Genomic DNA, 27809 nt, shown 5'->3' on the forward strand with positions numbered 1-27809 from the left:
AAACACAGAATGATCAAATTTTCATGTAGCAGGAATGCTGCTTTAACAATGGTATTTGTCTTCAATGTTTCATTTTACTTTTCAGAAAGCAATCTGGCAAGCAGGACATACGCAATAATGAAGATGGAATTAAAATTAGGCAATGCGAGTGTAAGAAGAACTGAAGCAGAAGTTGACTGAAGAAATGTGTTTAATGAAGTACTATTTATTATTGGCTGTGGAAACCAATTAATATTACTAATATAATTTATTGTTATTAATTTATTATTAATAAAATTATTATTATTTATCATTTTTTAAAAATTGTTTTTATTAAAGATTTTCTTGGGTTACAAAAGTACATACAACATCTCTGCTTCCTACAGATCAGTTCTATTCAATGTGAGACACTGATGTTATAGACAGGTTGGCAGAGAGAAAGCTGGGCAGGGAGAGAAGGGGGTGGTAAACTTTCATTATTTTACATAGTGTATGTGTGTGAGGTTTTTGTGTCAGCATCATGTGGGTAGGTTCTCTTTCTATTCATTTATCAGTTTTCATTGGTGGTGAGTGATATGGGGTGGGGACAGGGCATGGCTGGTTGCCTTCAGTTGACTGCAGTGAGTTTTGCTTACGTGTGTGAGGGGGAGGGGTTGTTAGGTCAAGTTTTATATTCGTATTCAAAACAACTTTTGAAATTGAATGGTGCATTTATCAGTTCTTCTGGCTCTCAGGAAGAGCAGAGTTTAGACTGCAACACATTCCTCCTGGATTGAGCACCTTTCCTAAAGACAGTGGAACATCATAATGGATGCAAAGGGTACTTTCTCAGCTACAGAAATACTGAGAGTGAGTTCCATTGGAATCCACTATGCTTTTGAAAATGTGCTAAGCATTTGTGCCTTCAATTATTCTGTACCAGCCATTTTGATTTTTTGATTTTTTTAAACATGTAACCAGGAACAATAATAAGAAACTGAATAAATGACAAGCTATTTTTTAATGAAATGATGATGATGGTCACCGGATGGTCTCTGCATGTACAAATCAACACATGGAAGGGGGAATGGAGCTCCTTATGAGATTATGCCCTGCAAAATGGAGGGCTAGAGGCCATGATTCTACCACCACCACCACCATACTGCTTGTGTCTATGGTATCGGTCTGTCTATCTATCTATCTATCTATCTATCTATCTATCTATCTATCTATCTATCTATCTATCATCATCTATCATCTATCTATCTATCTATCTATCTATCTATCTATCTATCTATCTATCATCTATCTATCTATCTATCTATCTCAAGGATTGGGAACGTTTGGCTCTCCAAATGTTGCTGAATTACAATTCCCATCCACCTTAGGGCCAATAACCAGGGATAATGGGAGTCACTGTTCATCAACATCTGGAGGGCCAAATATTCTCCATGCCTGTTTCAGAGTATAACCCAGAAGACAGGGCCTGTATCTTAACAACTATTTTCTTATTTAAATTAGTTTGAGTCAGATATGAATTATCATTGATTGCAAATGCAAGATAATTAATAAACTCCTGCAGCCAAGCTAGTGCCCAGGACTTCCATACACACTGCCCAGTGACTTTGGTGCTGCTAGCGCAACGGTTTGTTGTCACCCCTGGAGGCATACTCCATTGTCTTTCGAGACAGATGGATGCCAACAACAACCATTGGTAGGGACATAAACTAAAAAAAAAAAAAGAAGATTTCCATTTCAATATTTTCAGAATATTTTTCCTATATCTGTTCATATTTATTATGTAATTATGAATTTAGATGTGTATTTATGCATGCTTTTAGAACTTTTCAAAAATGTTTTTTTTAAAAAAACACCGATATTTAAGGAGCATCTGAATAGAAATGATGAGTCCTTTGCAATGACATATCAAATTGGAAAATAATTGAATAATAGAGTACATTCGATTATTATTATTCTTAGAGTTGATATTCACGATTTCCCTTTAGAAGCAACCCAAAACAAAAAGTTTACTCTGAAGGAGCAGACCAGAATACCCTGCATTGTAGTTCCCATTGCATTGAAGCCATTCCAGCTGAGTATATGTCTAATTCCCTTCCTGCAATAAATGGGCTGCCTGCCAGTTACCATGAGGCTCTGCCACTGGGATGGGAAAAGCAAAAGCAGGAAGCAACTGCAGATGTGTTGACTTTTGTTTAATGAACAAGCAGGTTGTGGAACTGCAGCATTCTCAATATCCAGCATGCAAGATCAAGTAGAATTAGTCAGCACAACCAAAAGTGATATTTTCATGGAGTACATGGGCCAGGGTGTCTGTATCTCACTTTTCCACAAGAAGCTCTAGAAAAGAAATCAGTGTTAAACAGAAAAGCATCACTGAGAAGCTCTGGAAGAACAAACCATTATTGACCACAATCGAACACTGGGCTCAAACAGTGCCTAATTCTGTGTTCAGTTGGAGCTGTTCTAAGTTTTGCTAGATAATGATTAACATGAAAGAGACTGGATCCTTTGTGTTTACAGTACATGAGCACTATGCACATCTGCAGACTCACAAATCCTGAACTGTAAAGAACACAGGGCATTCTTTCATCAACATCCCATTCCCACATAATAAAAATAAACTTGCATAAAGCTGGCTCTGGCATAAGTATTTGTAACTTCTTTACAAAACATGCTGCATCATATACACTACAAGCACCAAATATAACCATCAGCACCACAAATTTTAATCAGCGGCCATTTTGTTATCAACTTGAAAAACAAAAAACATCTTCTCATCAGAAAAAAATGGCATATGTGAACTTCAGCAGCTGTTATCACGGTATTTTAACAGTGTCAACATACTATGACAATTTGGTTTCTATGAAAAGAAACAACTGAACAGGCCTTTTTTTGAGAGTACAGTAGAATAAAATTCCTTCAGTTCCTCTTTAGAGCCATCTATTTTCTTTCCTTTTATGGAATGAAATCTCAGCTAGTCTGGAAACTGACCACTGGAATCTGCGGCTTTGTGGTATTGTTCCCAGACCTAGAACCTAGCTCTTTTAAAGCTTGTTACATGATAAGCCAAAATGCTCCGGAATATAAATTACATACCCTCCAACATTTCTCCATTGAAAATAGGGACATCCCATTCCATAATGATAATTTTACTACTTATACCCCACATATCTTACTGGGTTGCCCCAGTCACTTTGGGCAGCTTCCAACATATATAAAAACATAACAAAACATTAAACATAAAAAACTTTACAGGATTGCCTTCAGACAGCTCAGCATTTCTCCAATGAAAATAGGGACATTCTAAGGAAAAATGGGACTGGGGCGGCTTCTCTAAATCAGGGATGTTCCTGGAAAATAGGGACACTTGGACGGGCTGAAATTATCAGGTGTTAACTTTCAGAGACATGGCCAGTTTGTGTTAGTGTTAAAAAACATTACTGCTTGCTGATTAACTGCAACCTCACCTCATAGCTTTGCCAAGAAAACATGTATTCTTGTAAGTTTTGCCATCTGAGCCACAAACAAATGACTCAACTGGTGGGCACGCAAAATAATCTTCCTTTGGATTTATGATGCAGGATCTCTGAAAATTAAAAAAGACAATATTAATTAGGTGTAGTATCTTATGGCTGATGCTAATGTCTCTGTCTCATTCACTGATGCCCCCTTGCCCCACGGGTCCTGACAGACAGCCCAGGGCTTAAACCTATAAAGCACCTGTAGAAATAGACATCATCTGAATTCCTCCAGAAAGCTTCTGGCCTCTGTGTCCAGGCCCATGGGCACCCTGGGGAAGTTATGGTGATAGTGACTGCGAACATCTCAACCTGCACTCTTCTTCAGAGCACCAGGCCATTACAAAAGTTGTTTTTTAAAAGGACGCTAGTGTCAGCAGCAAAAGCTCCCCTAAGGCCCTTAGCACTAATATAGTGACAAATTCAGAGGTTCAAGGTCTCTTCATGATAGTCACGCACCCCAGAGCCCAGAGAGGCTTGTTGAGGCTGCTCAGGTGAGGTGAGGGAAGGGGAGCCTTCCATGCCTCAGCTGAGCAGTTTAACAAGCCCCCACAATGCCTCTCCAGCTTGCGTGAGCCAGATCAGTGGGGTGGGGGGCTTGCTCAGGCGAGGCACAGAGAGGCTTCCACATCTCAGGTGAGCAGCTTACCGAGCTCCCTCCCCTGTGCAGCTTTTCGGTTCATGGTTCGAGACTCAGCAAAACCCCTCTGTGCCTTCAGCTCATGAGGAGATCCTGTCTGCAGCACCTAGAGGATGTCCCCTTTAGGCTCTCGGGAGGGTCTCCTCATGAGCCGGAGGCACAGAGCGGCTGGTCAGGTCTCTGCCCCCATTTCCAGAGCCCAGCTGAGAGGTGCTGGAAAAAAGCACCTGTCACAGCCATGTCACCTCAGTGCCACACAACTTCTAAGATTATGCAACCTACTAAGATTATACAAGAACATTACAATCACACAACAACAACAACAACAACAACAACAACAACAACAAGGGATTTGTGGCAATGCTTGATGCAGATCTCTGTGTGTTTCCTTTCAGCTAGATCAACCATTTTCTGTGCAGGTCCATGGGGAAATGATTTGGAGTGCTCCAATATCTTCTTTCAGAGTGACGTCAGCTGTGTTTTCTGCCATGTTCTATTGTGCATAACAGAACTTGCACACCATTCTCTTGAAACAGAAGCGCCTTGTGTTTTCAGTGTTGATAAAAATATTTAGCTTTGGAACATAACAGCACCTAAAAACACTTATGTCCCTGTGGAGATGGCAGCACTGAATCAGTGGTGCATGCCCTCCTGGCATGCACTCTTTACAAAGACCTGAGGAACAAAATTATCACCCCTCTTTTATTGGTGGGTCGCCCAACCACTGCCACAGTGTCTTTTCTCCTGGCAGATCAAGAGGAGCAGATGACAGCAAAGGTCACAAGGTTTTTAGCTGGGGCAATCGGAAAAAGGTCCACTATTTGACTGCTGATTCAGGACTCTAATTTGTGTTTTATATAATCAACATTTTATGTTGTTCTGTGTATACTGCAATGTTCTTTTGTTGCTATGGCCGTTGGCTGACACAAATGAAGTTTTATTCATTCATTCACAGCACCTAAAAACCATGCCTTGATTGTGCAGCTTTAGGACACTGGAGACAGGGCTGCAGAAATAGCAAAAGGTCTTTGATCCCTTGCAACCCTGGACAACTGCACCACTCACCCTTAGGCCACAGCATTTGCCACCACACCATACCTGGTGCTCTCTAATGCCAGGTCTGATGAAGCTAAATAGGCAGCCTTGAGCAACTTGTTACTGGCATCCTGACTTTGCCTCTTTGGAGCAGGGACATGACCCATGCAAGCCAGCCCTGTCACATAGGACTCCCAACCTTCTTACATGGAGTGATCAGGTTCCCTACTATTGGGAACACTGAAGAACCAACATGGGTAGGTTCGGAGGAGGAGCTGGCTGAGTTAATCTCACTTGCTTCCACAGATACAAATTCAGAATGCCTAAAGAGAGCTTATTGCTTAAACTAGGGATGGGGAACCTCAAGCCCATGGGCCAAAAGTGGTTCTCCAGGCCTATGTGGTCCATGGCACTGTCTGTAGGCCACTCCCTATCTGCATCCACACCACTGAGTGGCCTTGCTTTGCACCATCCTCAAGTCTTTTCCCCCTGGCCAGAATGTGTCACTGAATGCTTATAATGCCACTTGCTTGCCTGGATGGAGGATAGAGAGGTATGTTTCAGTGTGTGTAGAAACTAGCCTACTGTAAAATCTGTATTATTGCTCCAAGCACCACAGCCATGTAGTTCTTGGAAGGTTTCCAAGGCCTGTGGGCTGAAAGGGTTATCTGCTCCTTTCTTAGCCTTACTTACTTCACCTCATTGTACCAACACAGCTATAGTAGCACTCTGAACTCCTGAAAAGAGGATGACACAAATATTACAAATAAATGAAAAATCCCTCAGCAGGTGGGAATATAGGTTTTTAAAAAATTAAAAATGAATATGCCCTCAGCTGGTGATTTCTGGTATTTACCACACCAGGAAGAGAGGAAAAACCACAAAGTACTTTAACAGCTGGTATCATAAGTACCATCTCTTGCCACATGATGGGGTGCTGTCATAAGAAATATTCACCTTGTACATTAAACTGATGAACAGCCAAACCAAATGTTTGAAATACATTTTGGATTGCAATATTTTACTCATAAAAATGTGAATCATATGCAAGAACTAGTGTGTGTATTTTGGGGAGGGGGGTGCATTTTAATGCTTCAATCCTGGACAGAATTACTAGGATGTAAATTCCGTTGAACTCAGTGGTATTTGCTGCTGCGTAAAACGCTTAGGATTGTTCTTTAAAAGTCCATGTGAAAATTAGCAAGTGAAGAATGCAATGTTGGTCCAGTAAAGTTTGGAGCAGGAGAGATTAGGCAATTTGCTCCTAACTAAATGGGATTTCAACAGTTTCTCCTCAAATAAGACAAAGAGTAAAATGAACTCACCTTTGTTTCTTTAGCAGTGGAACCTAGAATTAGAAAATAATAATAATCCTCAAATGAAAAGAAGATAAAATATAAGAGATACATTAAATTAATGTTTGATTTTGCTTTAGAAAAACTAGACTTGTGAAATCAAATCCCCAATCTATAATTTACTGATGTGACATTTTTGGACACAATATCCCATTCTTTGAAGCTGTTAATATTGCGGGCTTTCATATTTATTCACACAATGAAATTGTGGGCAGTACGTCAAGGCTCTAATCCTCGCCGTATGTGCCGCTGTGAAGCTTCCTTTGATCTGGATCCAGAAGCTGTGGTTAGTGCAGAATTCTGCAGCATGATTGCTGACAGGAGTGAGACAACCACTGGTTGCCAACTTGCTACTGGGCTAAGTTCAAGGTGCTACGATTAGTATACAGTGGTACCTCTGGTTACGAACTTAATTTGTTCCGGAGGTCTGTTCTTAACCTGAAACTGTTCTTAACCTGAGGTACCACTTTAGCTAATGGGGCCTCCTGCTGCCGCCGCACCGCCACTGCACGCGATTTCTGTTCTAATCCTGAGGTAAAGTTCTTAACCCGAGATGATACTTCCAGGTTAGCAGAGTTTGTAACCCAAAGTGTTGGTAACCCGAGGTACCACCATATAAAGTCTTTAACAGCTTGGGACTAGTTTACCTACAAGGTCGCCCTACCCCATATATGACCCCTAGATTGCTTTGATCAGTGGAACTGGCACTTTTACAGGTGCCACATAATACTTGTTCCACATTTGTAAGAAATTGATCTTTCAGTGTGGTGGCACCCACAGTTTGGAATTCCCTGCCTATTGATATCAGGCAGTACTGACTTCACTTCACTCTTTTTGGCACCTGTTAAAAACATTTTTGTTTAGGCAAGCCAGTGCAGACATGTCAAATGCTGCCATGTGCTTTAAGCGAGGTTTTAACTTATTGTCGATTTTAATTATTTTTTAAATGTTTTAATTAATTATTTTTACCTGTTTTTACTGATAATTTCCCTGCTTTATTCTTTTTGTAAATCACTCTGAGGCTTTCCCCCTCACAACTGATCTGTATATAAGTTTAAAAAAATAAAAAAATAAAAATAACTCACTGTGTGCCTCCAATTGACCTGTTTAATTGACAATCATAACTGTGTCTGGATTGTACTACCCAAGAGCTATTGATTCTCATTGCATATCAGAAAAACAGGAAAAGAATGTGGTGTCTACAAATCACATCTGTGCAGATTTTAGGGAAATAACCAAACATATGTACAAATAAATATGTAGGCCAGTTGTACATTAATATTTCAGTTATACATTTTCCTGCAAAAGGATTCAGGAAGTTATTCTCTGGTGAGCCGTTACTTGCCGCAGCATTCAGATTTTACTTCAGTCCTTGTTCAGGTGTTCACATGGACATATGCCAAGGGACTGATCAGGCTCTCACTTGCAGACCTCATTTCTGTCCTCCATACAGAGACCCAAACATGCACAGGTTCCAAGACCCAAGACCCTCTATTTCCATGGTTTTGATACTTGCATGCAAGAGCATCTGCAAGTTTGAGTAAACGTGAGAGAAAATGGTACCCTTGGACATATGAGCATACAGGGATCCACTGGGTAGTAAGTAGGTTACGCACCTGAGAAGCAGCACAGGATCAGAGCAAGAAGCACAAAGGCAGATGCAAATTTCATAGTCTTGAAGAGTCTATCACACATTAGTGTGTTTCTCTTAATAAATCCCTAAGACTGGCTAACCAATGTGTATATACAGCTATATAAGGAAAGACGAAAGAGTGGGTGGGCAGGTTTTGCACATATATACCTTATTTGCAGTAGAGTCCCTACATGCTGAAACGGCACATAGTATTGTGAAATCTTTGTGATAGGGTGGTAGTTTCAGGGAACACCCAGAAAGTTCTTCAAAAGCAGACTCAAGAATGCTTCTGTGAAAGCAGGACAAACATGAATTTCATTCTTGATCTTTGCACTGTGTATCTGATTAACAAGACTTGGATAAATGGGTGTGATAAGCAACTGCCATTTATAATGAAGCTCAGTATTTATATGGTGATTGAATCTCTAGCAAAAAGTCTCTAGCAAAAAGTCACTCTTAGCATGGAGTAATATGCCTCCTTTTTGTGGTGATGAATCCCTGACTAATATTAACAGATTCATATTAGGCATGGTCCAAGTAGTCAAACTTTGTGGTTGTAGCAGCAACAAAAGATGTGACTGGATAGGAGGAGCTAGAAACTAGTGACTGACAGAGCCCTCTTATCTTTCAACTGTAGCTTAGAAATTCTAAATATTAAGTGGTATAGAAATACTTGAAGAAAAAGAAGTAATGGGGCATGTTTAATCTGTTGAAACTTTTAAATCTTTTTAAAAATCCACTTAAAAAAATTCTACCTTCTTTTTAAGATGCAAATAGAAACAACAACAAATTAGTTATCTGAGTTATAAACATCTCATTTTCCAATTTAATTCAAACCAATGTATTACTTACCACTGACCATTGGGGATGGGATAAAGTATAAATAAATGTGAAAGGAGAAGCATGGAAGAAATTGAAGGAGATGAGTAAAAGTGGATTGAGAGGTGTAAGGGTAGGGAAAGTATACACTGAATTGCCTTCCGGATCAGCAGTTGTTTCCCTAAAACATGAGGTTGTCACATTACCCCCCAAAACCAATGTCTCTACTTAGCTTGAAGAAAGCTGAACTTTGGGATTCCTTGCTGCAAAGAAATAATTCAGCAATTTCCAAAGAGAGAAAACTGAAAATTGTCAGTAATTGCCCGCCAATTATGTTAAATTCTGCCTTCATCCACGTGCACTGCCATTTTGTGACTAGAGAGCTCCATTTTTTAGCCTCCCCAAGTGGGCCCTGGGTGGGAGGCAGAAGGTTTAAGAGCCCTTGAGTTAGAACAAGCACAGAACATTTGTAGGTCCTACAAAATCCTGGAAAACAGAAGTTTTGTTTAGCAAAGTGACATTTCAGAAAAAGATAGGAGAAGGAGACTGAATAAGAACCTAAAATTAGATTTGGACAAAGAAGGTTTGTAGGGCATTATCAGGAAGGAGGTAGCAAATCAAGATGTGGAAGGGAAACCCACCCTCCTCACTCTAAGCCCAAGGTAGGAGTAAGGAATATGACAGCTAACTATGAGCTCCTTACTATTAGCTGATACCACCTGTGTGTAACAATGGGAGAGGGGCATTAACAGATGGAAAGGGAACACAACTAGATAGAAGGTGCAAAACTTAAGAGGTCTACCTCACAGGCCATCTGGCTACTAATGGAAAGAAAAATGGCCTGAAAAATGGCAAATATTGTTTTATTGAAACAACAGAACCTGTGTCCCACACCAGATGTTGTTAGACTACAAAGTCCATCAGCTCAAACCAGCATGGCCAATAGTCAGTGATAGATTGGGGCAGCAGATTCACCAACTCTGTCTTAAATAGTTAGGCCATGATTGAAGATTTTTTTGTTGCCCTCTGTGTTCTCCAAAAGTTCTCCACAAGGGTCAAGTCACTGAGCCACTGCTACCACAGTAACAAGGGTAAGAGTTTCTGAAGACCAACTCCTGGACAGAAGGATGTAGGCCTGAAGAGAGGGATCATCTCAGCTAGCTGTCCCTGCACAATTCTGGATCATTCATATTATGTATGGAGCTACCTTTGTTTTTAGGGGAAAGAATGAACCTCACTCAAATTGTTATGAACAGGTCAGAACCAAAATATACGACAAACGGAATAGGGATGGAGAAGTTGTGTCCCTCCAGATGTTGGACTCTAACTCCCATCAACCTTAGCCAATGGTCAGAGATGGCCAATAGTCAGAGATGATATAGTTCAGCAACATTTGGAGATGTTAGAAGAAATGAAGTTAGAACAAATGCAGGTGATTGCTGACTTGGATTTGTACAGGCAATGGATGGACAAATGTTTGGTTAAATATACAGTGTAATGTCTCTCACAAAACCAAACTGACCCAGAGAGCAGCAAGGGTTTAAAAGAAGTAAGCCATTCAGTTTTGTCCCAATGTACTACATAGGATCCCAAACTGAGAACATACAGAGAAAAACCCTGGGAGAAAAAATGTTGAAAATTTCTTTTTATCCTGCATGAAGAAGGTTAATACAATCCATGGTATTGGTACCATCCTATCATGACTAGACAGCAGGGCTCGAAAACAGCATTACCAAAGGTGCCAGGGACTCTGAAGAAGCACAAACTCAAGGCAAAAAGGAGAAACGAGCTAAGAGGAAGACAAGTTTAGTAAACCCTCACCATGATCAACTTCCACCTAGAAACCTATGATCCCACTGTGGAAGGACATGTGGATCCAGAATTGGCCTCCACATTCACATACAGGTACACCATTAAGACTGTGTTTGTGGAAGACAATCTTACTTGGCTACGAGTGATTGCCAAAGAAGAAGATCATGACCGCAGGGCTCAAATGAAGAATCTCTCATAAAGCTGGTTATTGCTTCATAGCCTAATAAAGAAAATAACGTGACCGTCTCTATGAATGTAAACTGAGGAGAAATGTTGAAGGAACTGGATGATCCAGAAAATCCAGTTTGTAGACCAGAGTAATACATAAAAGGAAATAGGGTTTTGAATTAGAAGGAAGGGTCCTCTAATTTTCAGTTTAAGCAACATTTGAAGATTTGATCAAAGCTGTATTGCCTCTTCTATTCAGCTGCCATCATTCAAGTCACTGTCACTGTCTCTGTCTCTAGCAAGGATTCAATCCTGGGCTCTAGCTCAGAAAACATGCTTCAAACATTTACTGTATACTAACACTGCACCTCCTGGATTTCTCTAAGGCCTGATACATAATGGTTAGTGCTTTCCCTGGGTAGGTGCCAGATGTGTTCTCTGCAAGATGTGACAGTGTAATTTGTGGGGGAGATACATAGGCTGTTGTAATGCTGGTTTGGGTACATTTGAAATTCAGCTCAGCCTTAGCAATTGTGAAGGAAGGTACTGATCCTTTTCACTAGTTGGGACTCGTGAGTTGAGTGAATGGGTGAATGGGAAGGTGAATGAATAGGTATGTGCACCAGCTAGCCCTGCAGTGGGGTATGTGCCCCATTTGCCCAGCCCCTCACAGACATCTGCAAAGAGGAAATTGTTGCTTCTATATATGCACAAAGTCTTCCATGCCATCAGGAACTGCTAGCTGTCAAAGTTCCCAATCAAACAGAAGCCTCTGAGCACATTATTTTCTTAATGGTATGTTTACTTATAAAAGTTACTGTCTAACCTTTCCACTAGAAAAGCTCCCCAATCTGTGCAGCTATACACAGTGGGGGAGCTTCATGCTCTGGCACCGGGGGGTCAGAAAGCAGGCGGGGCTGATGCGCATCCTGGGGGTGGGGCGCACTGCCCACAGGGGCGGGGCATGTGTCCTGGGGGCAGGTGCGCTGCCTGTGGGGGCGTGGCACCCAGTGAGGGCGGGGGGACAGCCGCGATGGCAGCATGATCCTGGTGGGGATCCTGGCGCCAGGATCATGCTGCCGGGGGCGGTGGGCTCCCCCCGCACTCCTCTTCCTCCGTCAGTGGCTATACACACCAACACTTCACCTTTGCAGATGTTCACACCAATGCAGAGATGTCTGGGCTAGTCAGCATAGCCCCCCCCCCCGCCCCAATGTATTAACAATGCTAGCTAGTTAATTAATTAATTAATTTATATACTGCTGCATATTTCAATGGAAATCTCTTCTGAAATGAGCTGATAAGCTGCTAATATTTACTAATATTCAGATCAGGTTAATTTCTGTATTTTCTGGGACTTTATTCTTAGAATAAGCCTGAAGGCCATCAGTTGATCATCACTGATCTTGATAACAATTGTTCAATCATTCCATCTCTTCTGGGCCAGCACAATAAAAAGAACACTACATTGCCAAGACTAAGCGGCAACTGTTGTAAATCCCTATAACGTACAAAATATGGCCTATGACGCCAACTTCCCCTGTTTTTTAGTGGAGCTGGTTGGGAAAGGAGTAACCTTGTAACCTGGTTGGGAAAGAAGTAAACCCTAGCATACCATTTCTGGTTTATAATGTCAGTGAAGCATGGGAAGGTGATTTCAAAATGCTGAGAATCTGACCTTTGTATTGTTACGTGCACTGGATCCATGGCGCTTGCTTTTTGGTGGGGATGGGGTGGTGGAAAGAAAGATACCAGGCACATTCTGATTCAACATTCCAGTACAAAACAAGCAGCATTAGAGATATACCAAATATACTATGAATAATATGTCTTGAGGTTTGGGGGACAGGGGGAGAAGCTGCATTAGGGGACTATCAGAGGAGGTGAACCATCAGTCACTTTGTGGAGGATGAAAGGAAGCCAACAGAAGAACACCAGAAGATTCTACTGGATCAGGCTATGTGCCCATCTAGCCTGTTCCCAAAGTGGCCAGCCAGAAGCCTATGCAAGCAGGACCTACATGCAACAGAATTCTCCCCACTTGTGGTTTTTAGCAACCCATTTTCAGGAGCACACTGCCTCTTTATAGTGGAGGTAGAACTTAACCATCATAGCTAATAACCATTGATAACCTTATCCTCCATGAATTTGTTTCATCCTCTTAAAGTCACCCATATTGTTGGCCACCACTACCTCTTGGGGGAGTGAATTTAGCTGAACTATGCACGGTGTGAAGTCATAGTGCCTTTTGTCTGTCTTGTATCTTCAAACATTCAGTTTTATAAGAAAGGAAAACTTTCTCTGTCAGCTTTCTCAAAACTAAAAAGCCCCAAATGTTGTAATCTTTCCTCATGGGGAACTTGCTCCAGCTTCTTGATCATGGGTATGCAAACTAAGGCCCGGGGGCCAGATCCAACCCAATCACCTTCTAAATCCGGTCCACAGACGGTCCGGGAATCAGCGGGTTTTTTTACATGAGTAGAATGTATGCTTTTATTAAAAATGCATCTCTGGGTTATTTGCAGCGGTGTAGCGTGGGTTGTCAGCACCCGGGGCAAGGCAAGTAATTTGCGCCCCTAACCCGTGGATTTGCACCCCCTAACCTGTGGATTTGCGCCCCCTAACCCGTGGATTTCCCCTAACCCCAGATGTTGCGCCCGGTGCGGCCGCCCCCCCCTGCACCCCCCACGCTACACCACTGGTTATTTGTGTGGCATAGGAATTTGTTCATTTCCCCCCAAAAAATATAGTCCAGCCCTCCACAAGGTCTGAGGGACAGTGGACCAGCCCCCTGCTGAAAAAGTTTGCTGGCCCCTGTTCTTGATCATTCAAAGAGACAGCTGCCCTCTGACAGCTCTTTGGCATAAATTGAGAAGATAGTCAAAAATTTGAGTTTAGAGCCAGATTTAGGCACAACAGTACGAAATTGGAATTCAATATCAATCAAATGGGTCAATTTCAAACCTGTAGTTAAATTGTTAATTTACTGTTATGAAAAGACAACTCAAGTTGATGATAACTACATATTCCTGCTGTTGAATCCAAAGGGCTGTGAGATGAAGGGAAATAGCCACTACTCCTGTTCTGCAAGCTCATTTGCACAAAAGTTTGCACAGAGCTATAAAAGATATTGCAGTTCATGAGTCACAACCTCTTCTGCAAGCAGGAAAACATGCCTGGTTTCATTATTTTTTTTATTGCATAACTCTCTGGCACTGGCAGTGGTGAACCTTCGGGTCTCAAATTTTAGTGGCACCCTGTGCGATGCCAAGATTTTGTGCCCCCCCACCTCTTGCCTTCCATTCTCCATCATAGTTGTCACATACGCACACCAGAACCCCTGAGACTGGTGCAAATCGGTTGCACTCCCCTAAATCTGCCTCTGGCACAGGCTTCCTCAACCTTCCACTCAGCTTGCTTAATTCTTCAACTGTACATGCTCAATCTGTCCTCTGAAATCAACAGGGATTAAAAGTTTATTGGTTGGATCATGCCCAATAACTTTAAGAGCACTAAGATGCTAACTTGCAAGCAAAATAAAAATCCTTCCAAGTTTTTTCGGAAGTTACAGTACAACCCTATTCATGGCTATTCAGAAGTTGAGACTGGTTGAATTCAGTGTGTCTCATAGGATTTAAGCCTTAGTTACATTTGTAGGGCGGGGGGGGGGGAGGGGGGAATGCATGTATCATAAAGGAGACTCCTCACAAAAAAAGTCAGTTTTGAATAGATTAGGTGAAAACAAGTGTCCAAATCTGAAAAATATAGTGGATTTCTATAAACCTTTACAGTCAGATCTCAGCCCTGATGTGAGAAAATCTGTGAGTACCCAGCTCCTGAGAATAGAAGCATTACAGATTGCTATTATTAATCCATGAGGAAAAAAATGATCATTGTCAGAAACCTATCAAAGTGCTGAGAGTCAGAAGTGATTATCCAGCTGCCAGTGTGATTGATGTGAAAAAGCTTGGTTGTGTTTTTTTTAAAAAAAAGACTAAATGTTATTCAAAAAATGTAATTAGCATTTCCGTTCTCACCGGGAGGGATTTTCCCTTATCCATTCTTAATACGTCACATGAAATGTGGTCTTTGGAAATCATACTCTTATCGTGATGAAGGATGTGCCCAGAAGAATATATATATGCCAGAACTTTGCAGAGTTTCATGTGTTCATTGTCTGGGTTTAGTACTAACCGACAGTGTACATACCACCATGAAGACGACACACGCCTTCACCCTCTTCAGCTTCCTTGCATTTTGCTTCTTCTTCTCAGGTGAGTAGCCTTTAATTCTATTCCCTGGTGGTTGCAGTACCTTCTGGCCTCTTTTTATTAGCTCAGGGCCATGGATTCCATTAGATACATTTCTGTGTAGCTTTAGACCAAGAGGTGACCCGCCAGACCCTCAAGGCTTTTAGAACTCTGAGCACAAGTAGCAGGTTTGGGGACATAGCCCTAGAGAAGCCGGGAGCACCTGCAGCTACAATTGTGATTTGCAGAAAGGTCTCCTCCTGCTGTCAATGGATGGGCGCTCCTGACACTTTGAACAATCTGTGGGAGGAGAGGGGCAATTAAAGGAGTTCCTCTGAGCTCAGGTACTGTGACATGTGGGCTGGCGTTCAAGAAAAGTTATTTAGACATTTTGCAGGTTCCATCTGAAAAAGCTCACTTCCCTTCCACCTTCTCTGAGCCCATCAATTTCTATCATTCACCTGCCCCCCCCCCATCCCCAAGAGGGAATGAAATGCATCATCCTTCAGAAAACAGACAGGAATAGGATGTTGATTTGCATTTGCTGGTTTATATGTATAGATGCACATTTAGCAATAAGAACTTAATGTGCCTATTTCAGTGGGAAGACAATGCATCGTATCATTTCAGGGAAGGCTGTGACCAGGTGATAGGTGTGCCTGCTCAGTTTCCTCCCCAGCTGCTAAGCATTGATGGGCAACGCAAAGGCCCTTACTCTCCCTTCTTTATCATCAGTTCAGTCTTTGACGAAAAGACTGTTTCTAACACAAGGCTATGGCAGCCCTTCACATACAGGGGCTGTCTTCCTTGCTAGATTCCCCAAGAAGAAGGAAAAGCCTCTCATTGAGAAAGGTGATAACTACAAATCCCATGATGTCTAGTGGGAAATGAGTCACAATTTGATATTTCCAGACTATAGGGAAGCTGTAGGGGTAACCCCAGATGAATGGTAGGGAAATGGGACAAGGATGGGTCCTACACAGCCTCTCTGCAGTTTGAACTTACATTCTGTGTATCATTTCCCACCATACGCAATGGGACTAGTAGCAAGCAGCAATGAGCACGAGCTCAGCTTGCACTTCCCCATTGTCAATCACTGAATGAAGTGCATGAGATTCCCTTATATAACATGTTTGATCTACCAAAGTTAATCAATTATTGAAATATTGACAGCAGGGGCTATAAAATAAGCAGAGAGAGAGAGAGAGAGAGAGAGAGAGAGAGAGAGAGAACAAATTAATTCCACACATCCCTTATGTACTGCAGCAAATGTACCTTTGAATCTATGGATCTATGGATCTATGAATCTAGTTTTTTTGAGTTAATGCCTATAACATCATTTTATATAGAAATATGTTACATGAACTGTATTTCCATTCTAGGGATTTCTGGTGATCATGGACAGAAGGTTAGTGCCAACCATTTTTTAAATTAAGGTTCATATTTGCCCAAAGCTCATTTAGGAAGCCCTTGGAGACTACTGACCCTTCCTCTTCTGTTCTTTCATATGCACACAGATCCTGATCCCATCTAACAATGGGCTGCTTTGCATATTCTAGTCCTAATCAGACTGTTGGTCCTAATCAGACTGTTGGTAAATAATTAAAGATTATCTTGGAAAAGCAAAAGAAAGGAACAGGGAAGCTAGATTCATTCCCACACCTCCCCTCCCTCCCTTCCCCCAACCCCCTGTTAATGCTTAGGCCAATGATTTGGTCTGAGTTACTGGCAGTAATACTTCTGCTGCCCACAATGTCCTGAAGACTGCTCACCTGAGCATTTTGTGCTCCACTGCTTTCTTTTCCTCAGGGAGCAGAAGAGGTTACTGATAGGCTAGACACCTGCTTACTATTCTATGACTGTTTCTTGAACCTCTTTGTAAAGGTGAAGGTAAAGGGACCCCTGACAGTTAGGTCCAGTTGCGGACGACTCTGGGGTTGCAGCGCTCATCTCGCTTTACAGGCCATGGGAGCCAGCGTTTTCCGAGTCATGTGGCCAGTATGACTAAGCCACTTCTGGCGCAACGGAACACTGAAACCAGAGCAGTGCACAGAAACGCTGTTTACCTTCCCGCCAGAGCAGTACCTATTAATCTACTTGCACTTTTTGGCGTGCTTTCAAAATGCTAGGTTGGCAGGAGCTGCGGTCGTCTCAGTTTTTCCTCATTCCTGGCTCAGTAGATTTACCCTAATTAAACTGGGGTCTGCGTCAGGGTCAGCAACTTTAGACCACTTCTGAAATACTCCAGGGGCCTTGCTCATTTGCTCTCTCACTATTGGCTTGCTCTTTTATGCTCACTCTTTTGACAGCAATGAACCATCTTTCCATGCTCAAAAAGGAGAGGTTGCACAATATTTTAAGGTGAAGATACAGATGTGTACAACAACAGGCTGTGTTGGTTTGTAGGAAGGTTTCACAGCAGAGGAACAGACATACTGAAATATAATGAACATATTTATCAATGTGAAATAATACTTATAATGCCTTGGGCAGGATGAATGCATCGAGTTTCCCAAACCAGAGAAAGGTGGCCAGACTTTCTGCACAGATGAATATAAACCTGTCTGTGGCACTAATGGTGTGACCTACCCTAACAGATGCGCACTCTGTGCAGACCAGTGAGTAAATCTTCACACAGCTGTTTCTACCATTTCCTTGATGAAACATGTCATTTGGTTCATTTATTTTATTTTATTTTTATATAACAGTGTCAATTTATTTTTAGGGCAGCGGGAGTTCACGTTCATATAAAACATGATGGAGAATGTAAAGGAAAGGTAATCACTACTAATAGGTTACTTTTTAACAGCAGTGATACTGTTGCAATAAAGAACACAGGACTGTAAATTTCTCCAACCTGTGTGCAAAACTGCAATCTGTGGAGAACTGGAATCCCATATTATCTCAGTCATGTGCTTTAAAAAAAAATAAAAAAAAATCCCACCCTGCCATCACATTTTATCTGTTCCCACATGGCCAGCAATTTTAGGCAAATGCTCCCCTCTGCTCTGTATTACAGCCATTGGGTCCTTTTCCTTCTGAGCCCCTTTCTCTCCTGTTCCTGGTGTTCCTCCCTTTTGCAGCTTTCATATAATGGCTGCATCTGCATTGTGTTCCATGTTTGTGCATTGTTTCAGCCATATGTTTGAGAAAGAGATATTCCATACGTCACACCTTTGATTCCAAAGACAGAACCCTGCTGAACTGTGCAGAATTTAATGGGCTTGGGAAACTCGCTGCATTCATTCTGCAGCAACAAATTAAATGTTCCAAGTTAAGTGACTGAATAACTGAAAGAGGACTACGTATTGTGTTTAATTCCTTTGATGGTTACGTAAATTACTTTGGCAAGGACCGAGCTTCATCATAGTCTGTACTGTTAGTTCCAGATATTTGTTTGCGATAAGGAAAAGTAGCAGATTGTTGTTCCGGTTTCCGTCACATCTTGCAAATTCAGAAGTAAGGAGGATGCACATAGCTTAGAAAATGGCCATTTCTGCACCAAGAAGTGTTCGTTAAAGGGACCTGAAACACAGCCCGCTTGCGAATGACAGAACCTTGGGAAATGTTCTTGGAAGCGTGGGGTTGTGGTGGGCTGCTTCCTTGCCATCTTGGGACTGTAACCAGATGCAGATTGCATAGCTTCTCCAGTAGCCAACTTTTCTCTCTACACCCTTCCCTGGCTCTGTTTACCATCCAGCCTGGCGAAAAGTTCTGGACAACTTGAAAGCTTGCACATTTTTGTGGCATTTTGGTGCTGGCTTAACATGGGCTTTGGCGGTGTTCTTATGAAACAAGATAGCTACCCTTATTTTTGATGCCAAGACAGTCTAAGACAGACCTTCTAGCCTACATGTCGACACACAACAACACTATCTCATTTCCTCCACTGAGTCCCAGCGAGTCTGCTGAAATCCTAAGCAGGAGTCAGCAGGCTGTTTTGGGATGGAGAAAGGAAAAGAAGTTGAGGCTTTCTCCAGTTCAATTGGAGGTAACTGTGGGTGGATAAATCTGATTTGGATGAAGGGGACAACTGGAGTTGCATGTGGGTGCACCCCACCCCTGTAAAAGATTGGGCGTTCTTCAGGTCTTCTGTACTCCTGTACTAGAAGTACAGCATAGGTTTTCTGTTGCTGCCTACCAGGGACGCTTTCACAGTAGATTTCTTGCATCATCAGCAGCTTGGACTACCTTAGAGCTCCCTTTCAGATCTATGATTCCAGGATTTAATGACTTAATTCCATGTGCTGCTTTGCTTCAAAAACAGATGAAATAGGCATGTCCTCTTGTATTGATATAACTTGAATAAAGCACCACGGTACAAACTTCTGGCAATGAATGGATATTTTCAGAATATTTTCTGTTTACTCTTTCTTATGGAATGCTATCATGAGCTTCATTTAAATAGTAGTACTTTTTAAAAAAAGAATCCAAGGGTTTTTTGAGTTCCAACCAACTAAATATGAGATCAAGAATAGGATGAGGGAAGTATATGGCACTTTCCATAATAGCAGTCAGTGTATACATTGTTCTTCCTTCGAAGCAATATACTAATATCAGTAGTGCATGTACAATTTTCTTTCTTTACATGTATTGTTGATATTAGTAAACTGAATTAATATTTGGGTTTGTTAATGGTATTTTGAATGGCATGCTGCTTTGTTAATGTACTACTGGGTGATTGACAATGGCCTTGGGCTGAGGAATAAAGTTGTGTTATTTGTAAAGATTGCATTCAATCACTAAGTGCTTTGCTACTATTTCCTTAGCCGGATGTCTGCAGTAAGTTCCCCCAACAAGAGAAGGGCAAACCAACTGTGTGTACCCTGGAATACCGTCCCGTCTGTGGTACCAATGGCGTCACTTATTCAAACTTATGTCTCTTCTGTGCTGCAAAGAGGTCAGTGACTTTCTCAACTTTTTGACAGGTGCTGAAATGACAGATCCTCCAATGTGGAGCATGTATTATAGGCAGAATGCTACAGGCTCATTCCATGCACAAATATTCTGAGCACATGAGATAATTACCATCCTATCAAGTAGGTCTTCTGTGCAGCAATGAGGCCAGTAAATTTTTCAATCAATGGAGCTCTAATGGCAGATCTCTCATTGTGTGCTGGGCATACAGTGCTGCAAGCCACTTCCATGCATAAACATTACGAGGGTTTTTGATATGGGCTGGTGGCTCTATGCATTTGTTTGTTTATTTGCTTGTTTGTTTGTTTGTTTGTTTGTTTGTTTGTTTTAGGGACAGTGAAGTTCCTCTTGACATAAAGCATGAAGGAGAATGTAAGGTAAAAGTGAATTCTGGATTTACAGATCATTGGGCAGGATTCACTTAATGAACTTTGTCAGTTGTGCAACAGTATACCCGCCCCGCTCCTCTTGCGCCCCCCCTTCAATTGGCTCTACAGAGGGTTGGGAGAACCCCAAGAATAGTATGGGGGGGAACAAGGGGGGATCATTCCATTTGGCAGACTTGCACAGACAGAACGTTCATAATAGTGCAGCGTTGAATGCCGTCCAAAGGTTTTAAATACTCTTAATAGTGCTATTATTAATTACTCAAGTGCCATACGGTAAACTTCTGTTATTGGGGGGGGGGGAGGGAATATTCCATTCTCCAATTTCTTTTATTTCTTATCCGGTATTGTTTTAATCTATGCTGACACTTCCAACCTCCTTTAAATAAAATTCTTTTCCTGACCTTGGCTTTCTTCTGGCACTGTTTTCTATATACCTCTGGATTGACCCCCTCTTTCACTTGCAGATGGGTAGCCGTGTTGGTCTGCCATAGTCAAAACAAAAAAAATTCCTTCCAGTAGCACCTTAAAGACCAACTAAGTTAGTTCTTGGTATCTGAAGAAGTGTGCATGCACACGAATGCTCATACCAAGAACTAACTTAGTTGGTCTTTAAGGTGCTACTGGAAGGATTTTTTTTTGTCTTTCACTTGCGTCAGCTACCTGACTGTTTGACAAAACAAAGTTCTTCCAGTTAGCTTGCGTTAATTTAATTAATATAAACAGTCATTTATACCGTTTTTCAAAGTTTACTCACACTAACCGGATATCTAAACACGTCGATGTTCTGTGGAAGTTCTGCCGCCAGGTCAGCCCCAAAACCAGGCTTTCTCACTGGGGGGAGGGATCGCTGTTACCCATGCCCGTGGTCTCCTTCCTAAACCTCTTGGTCCGCTTTTGGGAGACCTTTTCCACGCCACAGCAAATTCTTCTAGGTTCTGGAAGCCCTCCTGAACCTTCTGAGGGGTTATGAAGCCTTACAACCCCCATTTTCACCCCTTCAGTAACTGTGCGTCTCCTGGAGCCCAAGAAACGCACATCCGGAGTCAAACTGCGGCAAACCCGGAAGCCTTAGAGTTGGCCTTAGAGCTCAAAACCCTCAGTATCTGGCACTTTCCATAATAGCAGTCAGTGGATATGTTGTTCTTCCTTCAAAGCAATATACTAATATCAGTAGTGCATGTACAATTTTCTTTCTTTACATGTATCATTGATATTAGTATACTGAATTAATATTTGGGTTTGTTAATAGTATTTTGAATGGCATGCTGCTTTGTTAATGTACTACTGGGTGATTGACAATGGCCTTTCACTGAGGAATAAAGATGTGTTATTTGTAAAGATTGTGTTCAATCACTAAGTGCTTTGCTACTATTTCCTTAGCCGGATGTCTGCAGTAAGTTCCCCCAACAAGAGAAGGGCAAACCAACTGTGTGTACCAAGGAATACCGTCCCGTGTGTGGTACCAATGGCGTCACTTATGCAAACTTATGTCTCTTCTGTGCAGCAAAGAGGTCAGTGACTTTCCCAACTTTTTGACAGGTGCTGAAATGACATATCCTCCAATGTGGAGCATGTATTATAGGCATAATGCCACACACTCATTCCATGCACAAATATTCTGAGCACATGAGATACTTACCATCGTATCTGTGGAGTTACCTATCCAAACAAGTGGGCTTTCTGGGCAGCAATGAGGCCAGTAAATTTTTCAATCAATGGAGCTCTAATGGCAGATCTCTCATTGTGTGCTGGGCATACAGTGCTGCAAGCCACTTCCATGCATGAACATTATGAGGGTTTTTGTTATGGGCTGGTGGCTCTAAGCATTTGTTTATTTGTTTGTTTGTTTGTTTGTTTTAGGGACAGTGAAGTTCCTCTTGACATAAAGCATGAAGGAGAATGTAAGGTAATGGTGAATTCTGGATTTACAGATCATTGGGCAGGATTCACTTAATGAACCTTGTCAGCTTGTGCAACAGTATTCCCTTCCCCCTCCCCTTGCGCCCCCTTAAACTGGCTGCACAGAGGTTAGGGAGAACCCCAAGAATAGCATGTGGGGGGAACAAGGGGGGGATGATTCCATTTGGCAGACTTGCACAGACAGAACGTTCATAATAGTGCAGTGTTGAATGCCGCCCAAAGGTTTTAAATACTCTTAATTGTGCTATATGGGACGCGGGTGGCACTGTGGGTAAAAGCCTCAGTGCCTAGGGCTTGCCGATTGAAAGGTCGGCAGTTCGAATCCCCGCGGCGGGGTGCGCTCCCACTGCTCGGTCCCAGCGCCTGCCAACCTAGCAGTTCGAAAGCACCCCCAGGTGCAAGTAGATAAATAGGGACCGCTTTATAGCGGGAAGGTAAACGGTGTTTCCGTGTGCGCCTCTGGCTTGCCAGAGCAGCGATGTCACACTGGCCACGTGACCCGGAAGTGTCTCCGGACAGCGCTGGCCCCCGGCCTCTTGAGTGAGATGGGCGCACAACCCTAGAGTCTGTCAAGACTGGCCCGTACGGGCAGGGGTACCTTTACCTTTACCTTTAATTGTGCTATTATTAATTACTCAAATGCCATACAGGTATTTAGACAGATTTTATACTGGGAACATGAGCAAAGGCCACCTCCAACAGTATGCATTCTTTCACAGGATGTGTGCAGTAAATTCCCAGAGCCACCTAAGGGCCAGGCTCCTAAATGTACATTGGAATGGAAACCTGTTTGTGGCAGTGACGGTCAGACATATGGCAACTTGTGTGCATTTTGCCATGCGAGAAGGTGAGTAGATCAAATAAAGGTCCTTGTATAACAAAAGTGGCCTGCGGGCAGTGGCGTAGCGTGGGTTGTCAGCACCCAGGGCAAGGGAAGTTATTTGCGCCCCCTAACCTGTGGATTTGCGCCCCCTAACCCGTGGATTTGCGCCCCTAACCCTAACCCCCAGATGTTGCGCCCGGTGCGGCCGGCCCCCCCTGCACCCCCCACGCTACGCCACTGCCTGCGGGTTAGTGGAATCACTTTTCTAGGTCAAACTATGTACAAAATATGTATGAAATACGTAAAAAATATGTACAAAACATGTAAGAAATTCAATTTTACATTACAACTCTCAGAAGGAGAAGGCAGTTAACTCCTGGATGCATTTGAGAATGATGCAATAAAAACATCCATTGTCAACACAACTGACCAGATCATGTATTGCAGGTTGAAGTTCCACAAATTTATCTCATCTTTTTCAGACAAAGTGGAAACACTATCACGATAAGCCACAAGGGTCCGTGTAAGGGAAAGGTAAATCAACTGGCTTCATAATTCTCTGTGGTAGCTTATGCTTTTCTTACTAAACACTTTATGCAAGAGGCTGAATTAGTACAGGAGAATTCAATGGAAATACCACCTTTTCCAAAAGGAAAATAGTAGTGAGAGTCTGGAGAGATCACACAGATGTGCATGATTTTGCAAGTGTGGCTCTGGAGATAAAAGTAAGTAAGTATCTCCTTAATCCATTCCCATTTTAGCAAAAGAATTTCCTATCCATTTCCACATAGGATGCTGGCCATCTAGATGAGTAAATCACCTTCTTTGTAAATCATCATCTTTGGCCAATGCAATTCAGTGTATCAGGTTTATGATATGGAAACGTTTTGTTGTGAAGGGATGGATGTCTTTACAATGCTCTGTCATGGCTTTGAAAAGACAAGTCTTTTTGCTTCCTTGTGGAATCTACTTGCTTCCTCACGGAAAATCAGGGGTTTATATTAAAATGTAGAATTCACAAATCTTGTGTTGCACATCATGAACCTTTTCATGTTAATAAGGGATGTTTGAGGAAACATTCTATATTTGGTTTCATAGGACGAGTGCAGTGACTTCCCAGTCCCACCCAAGGGCAAGCCTGCTATATGCACATTCGAATTAGCAGAAGTCTGTGGCAGTGATGGTGTGACATATCCAAACAAGTGTACATTTTGTATTGCCAAAAGGTGGGTATATTTCTGTTAACCAGTGTATGAAAATATTTTAATGTAAGTCACTTTGAGCTACTTGGTAAAAAAAATAAAATCTAATAAACAACAATAATAAAAACAACAACAAGAAAGTAATAACGCTGTTGTTGAAAAGAAAGCATACAATTTATACATTTCAAAATGCCTAGCTATGAATTCAGTACATGAATATGCTGTTTTTCCTGGAGAAAAAGGACGACTCAGATTAATGCAAGCTAAATCACTGGGATTTACTTAAGGGGGAAGTCCTTGGTGCATCCAAGGATGCGCTAGTGAAAATAAGCATGTAGTGTAAAGGCCCTTGGGAAAGGGGGGGGGGGACAGTATTTGAGTAAATGGGGCTATTTTTCCTCTTAAATTTTTAGACATTTCCTAGAGAAGGACCAAAAGGGAAACGGTTGGAAGATAAGTCCTTGGTACATCTGGGAACAATACACTGCAAACATCTGTTGTCAGTATTACTAACTGGACTGTGTAGTCTCCATGCCAAAAAATTATCACTTTCTTTTTCAGGAAAAGTGGCGGCAAACTAACAATAAAGCATGAAGGGCGCTGTGAGGAACAGGGGCAAAAGGTGAATCCACTTGCTAACATAATTTCCTGATGTGGGATAATGCTCCTCAGTACCCCTTCCAAATGTAATCTCCTAGGCATTCAAGAAATAAAAACTTCCCCTCCTAAGAGGGTCTCAAAACACGACAAAATACATATTCACTTATTATAAATAATAAGCCTCAAGGAATATGGCACATTCTATTCCTTAAAAAAATGGGGGTATTCAACCATTATTCAGCCTTACATGCCTTCAAGTCATTTGGCTTTGAGTTGTTATCTGAATCCTTAGGAATGAAATGAAAACACTACTCTTCGCACTATGTCAAAAGTTCAGACTGGTGTTGCCACCTACAAAACACTTACACATTTGCAGATTTCTCCCTTGGAGAAATCCTCCAGTTTCTCCAGTTTTTGTGCCAACATAACACATGCACCTTGGTAGGCAATTGCATATAGAATCTTCCCTCGTGGTGGTTAAATACCCAGGCGATGAGGACTGTGGTCATGAAGCATGCTTTCCCCCTTTTTTCTTTTTTGAGGGGAGGAGCAAGCCTAGTCATTGCATGGTCCCACAAACCCTTCAAACTAATATTATTGTTCATTATAAAACAGCTAACTACAGCTGAAAAACCAGGACACATCTACACTTATTTTGGTCTTCGATTTCCTCTGTTTGTCCCATGACTTTTAGGCACAGGTCTGAGCAGGGGTTGTTATTTTGGTCCTGCTGTTTTCTCTGGGGAAACCTGTGGTTTAACACTGAATTGGAACAAATATCACCCTGCTCGGGGACGCGGGTGGCGCTGTGGGTAAAACCTCAGCACCTAGGACTTGCCGATTGCATGGTCGGCGGTTCGAATCCCCGCGGCGGGGTGCGCTCCCGTTGCTCGGTCCCAGCGCCTGCCAACCTAGCAGTTCAAAAGCACCCCCGGGTGCAAGTAGATAAATAGGGACCGCTTACTAGTGGGAAGGTAAACGGTGTTCTGTGTGCTGCGCTGGCTCACAAGATGCAGCTTGTCACGCTGGCCACGTGACCCGGAAGTGTCTCCGGACAGCGCTGGCTCCCGGCCTATAGAGTGAGATGAGCGCACAACCCTAGAGTCTGTCAAGACTGGCCCGTACGGGCAGGGGTACCTTTACCTTTTACCTTTTATCACCCTGCTCAGTCCCATGTCTAGAAGTCATGGGACAAACTGAGGAAATCTCAGACCAAAACAGAAGTGTGAAGGAGCCCTCAGAGTGTGAGAGAAGAAAGGGAGGGTGAAAGGAAGAGGAAATATATGAGCTGAAGGCTCAATCCCCGTTTTCCAAACTGCTATGTATCTGAAATCTCTTAACTTGGAACTGGAGGATTGGATGGGTTTATGTCTGGCCTGACCTCTCTGATATAATAATGCTAACATTTTATTTTATTTTCCCAGGGCGAATGAAAAAATCCTTAGTGGAAAGCAGCAAGAATTACTTTTAAACTGAAGAAAGATACTCTGTGCAAATATCTTTATTTTCTAGTTTAAAGAAAAGTTTTTCCTGATCTGCTAATAGAATAAACTCAAAGCAACTAAATTCTCTGCCTTTGTTTTGTTATCAACACTACCCTGAGAATGAATCATTCCATGAAGTTGTCATTTTTACACATTCACCATTTACAGGTTTTGTTTAAAAATTCTTGGTTCTAACTTTTTAAAAAATCTATGTATAAAATATAGCAAAACAGCAGCACCTGTCTTCCATTAGCATTATCCATTGACTTGAAATCAGAATAAAATACATACTTACAAGATAACCCCTTCAAAATGTCTATTAGAATGGGAACAGCATCATATGTCTATTAGAATGAGAGTCAACCAAGAGACACATTGGGCACTGTTCAAGGACTCCTTCAAAATGATTTTAAATTCTCATTTAACTTAACAATATATATCTAACAATATCAATATTATCCTGTTCAGAGCAGCACTAGAGTACCATCAATTCCCAAAATACAAGTTACAGCTGAACAAACAATTAATGGCAACAGTAGCTAGAGCAAGTTGAGACTCCTTCAGCCCAGAGCAACAAAGAATTACGGTACTACTCACTCAAGTAAAATAATACAGCCACTTAACTCTTGGAAGTGGAGGGCAAAAGAACTCATAGAATTGTACCTACCATTTCACCATGCTCTCACCATGAGGTCACAACTAAAAAAAGGGAGGAATTTCAAATTGGATGCATCTTTTGTGAATCCCACTCTGATTGGCAGGAAGGGTCAAACAACAATAAAGGGTTGTCCTTCATCCAGTTTCCAAACACACCATCTGCCAGCAGTAATCTCCCATCCCTGATACATTTGGGTGAAATAACCCTTCACTGGAAAAAAAATCAAAGTCCAAAGGGAAGGACATGGGGCTGCTGGTCCTTACAGCTCTTTGATAACTCACATGCACTCTACTAACAGATCCATTAGGATGATGCCAATTAAAAAGGCCTCTCTAGGGGCCTCGTGTTCCTGTTGTTATGCTCCTCCTTCTGCCACTTCTGCCTGATGGTGAAACGTTTCCCCTTTCCCACTTTTTCTTTTTTGTTATTTTAATTGACCCAGAGAATTTTCATGATTTCATGATATGAAACAGTTCTGTTAAGAGGTTAACAATGCAGCCCTACAAATTTCCTTGTAGCTGTTTATTTAAACAAAAAAGGAGGGGCGGGGAGACATCCTTCTTTGAAATTTGAACTTTTTATCACAAATTCTGTACTGCAAAAGTGC

At 42.0% G+C, this 27809-nt stretch overlaps 2 protein-coding genes across 2 annotated transcripts; one reads left to right on the forward strand and one right to left on the reverse strand.

Moving 5' to 3' along the window:
- Positions 1-962: 962 nt before the first annotated feature.
- Positions 963-9188, reverse strand: LOC114590920 (serine protease inhibitor Kazal-type 6-like). The gene is made up of 4 exons (XM_028717538.2): positions 8144-9188; positions 6498-6520; positions 3447-3565; positions 963-2316 (listed from the first exon to the last, which is right to left on the reverse strand). Exons 1-4 carry the CDS (start codon positions 8220-8222, stop codon positions 2265-2267), a joined length of 273 nt encoding a protein of 90 aa, XP_028573371.2. The 5' UTR covers positions 8223-9188; the 3' UTR covers positions 963-2264.
- Positions 9189-15073: 5885 nt separating this feature from the next.
- Positions 15074-26626, forward strand: LOC114590917 (ovoinhibitor-like). Its single transcript, XM_028717535.2, has 13 exons — positions 15074-15233; positions 16592-16617; positions 17703-17827; positions 17935-17986; positions 19979-20109; positions 20458-20503; positions 21896-22026; positions 22376-22421; positions 23155-23282; positions 23741-23792; positions 24357-24484; positions 25022-25082; positions 26485-26626. Exons 1-13 carry the CDS (start codon positions 15101-15103, stop codon positions 26491-26493), a joined length of 1068 nt encoding a protein of 355 aa, XP_028573368.2. The 5' UTR covers positions 15074-15100; the 3' UTR covers positions 26494-26626.
- Positions 26627-27809: the final 1183 nt, after the last annotated feature.

Source organism: Podarcis muralis, chromosome 2 (genome assembly GCF_964188315.1).
Source record: "Podarcis muralis chromosome 2, rPodMur119.hap1.1, whole genome shotgun sequence".
Taxonomy (NCBI): Eukaryota; Metazoa; Chordata; class Lepidosauria; order Squamata; family Lacertidae; genus Podarcis; species Podarcis muralis.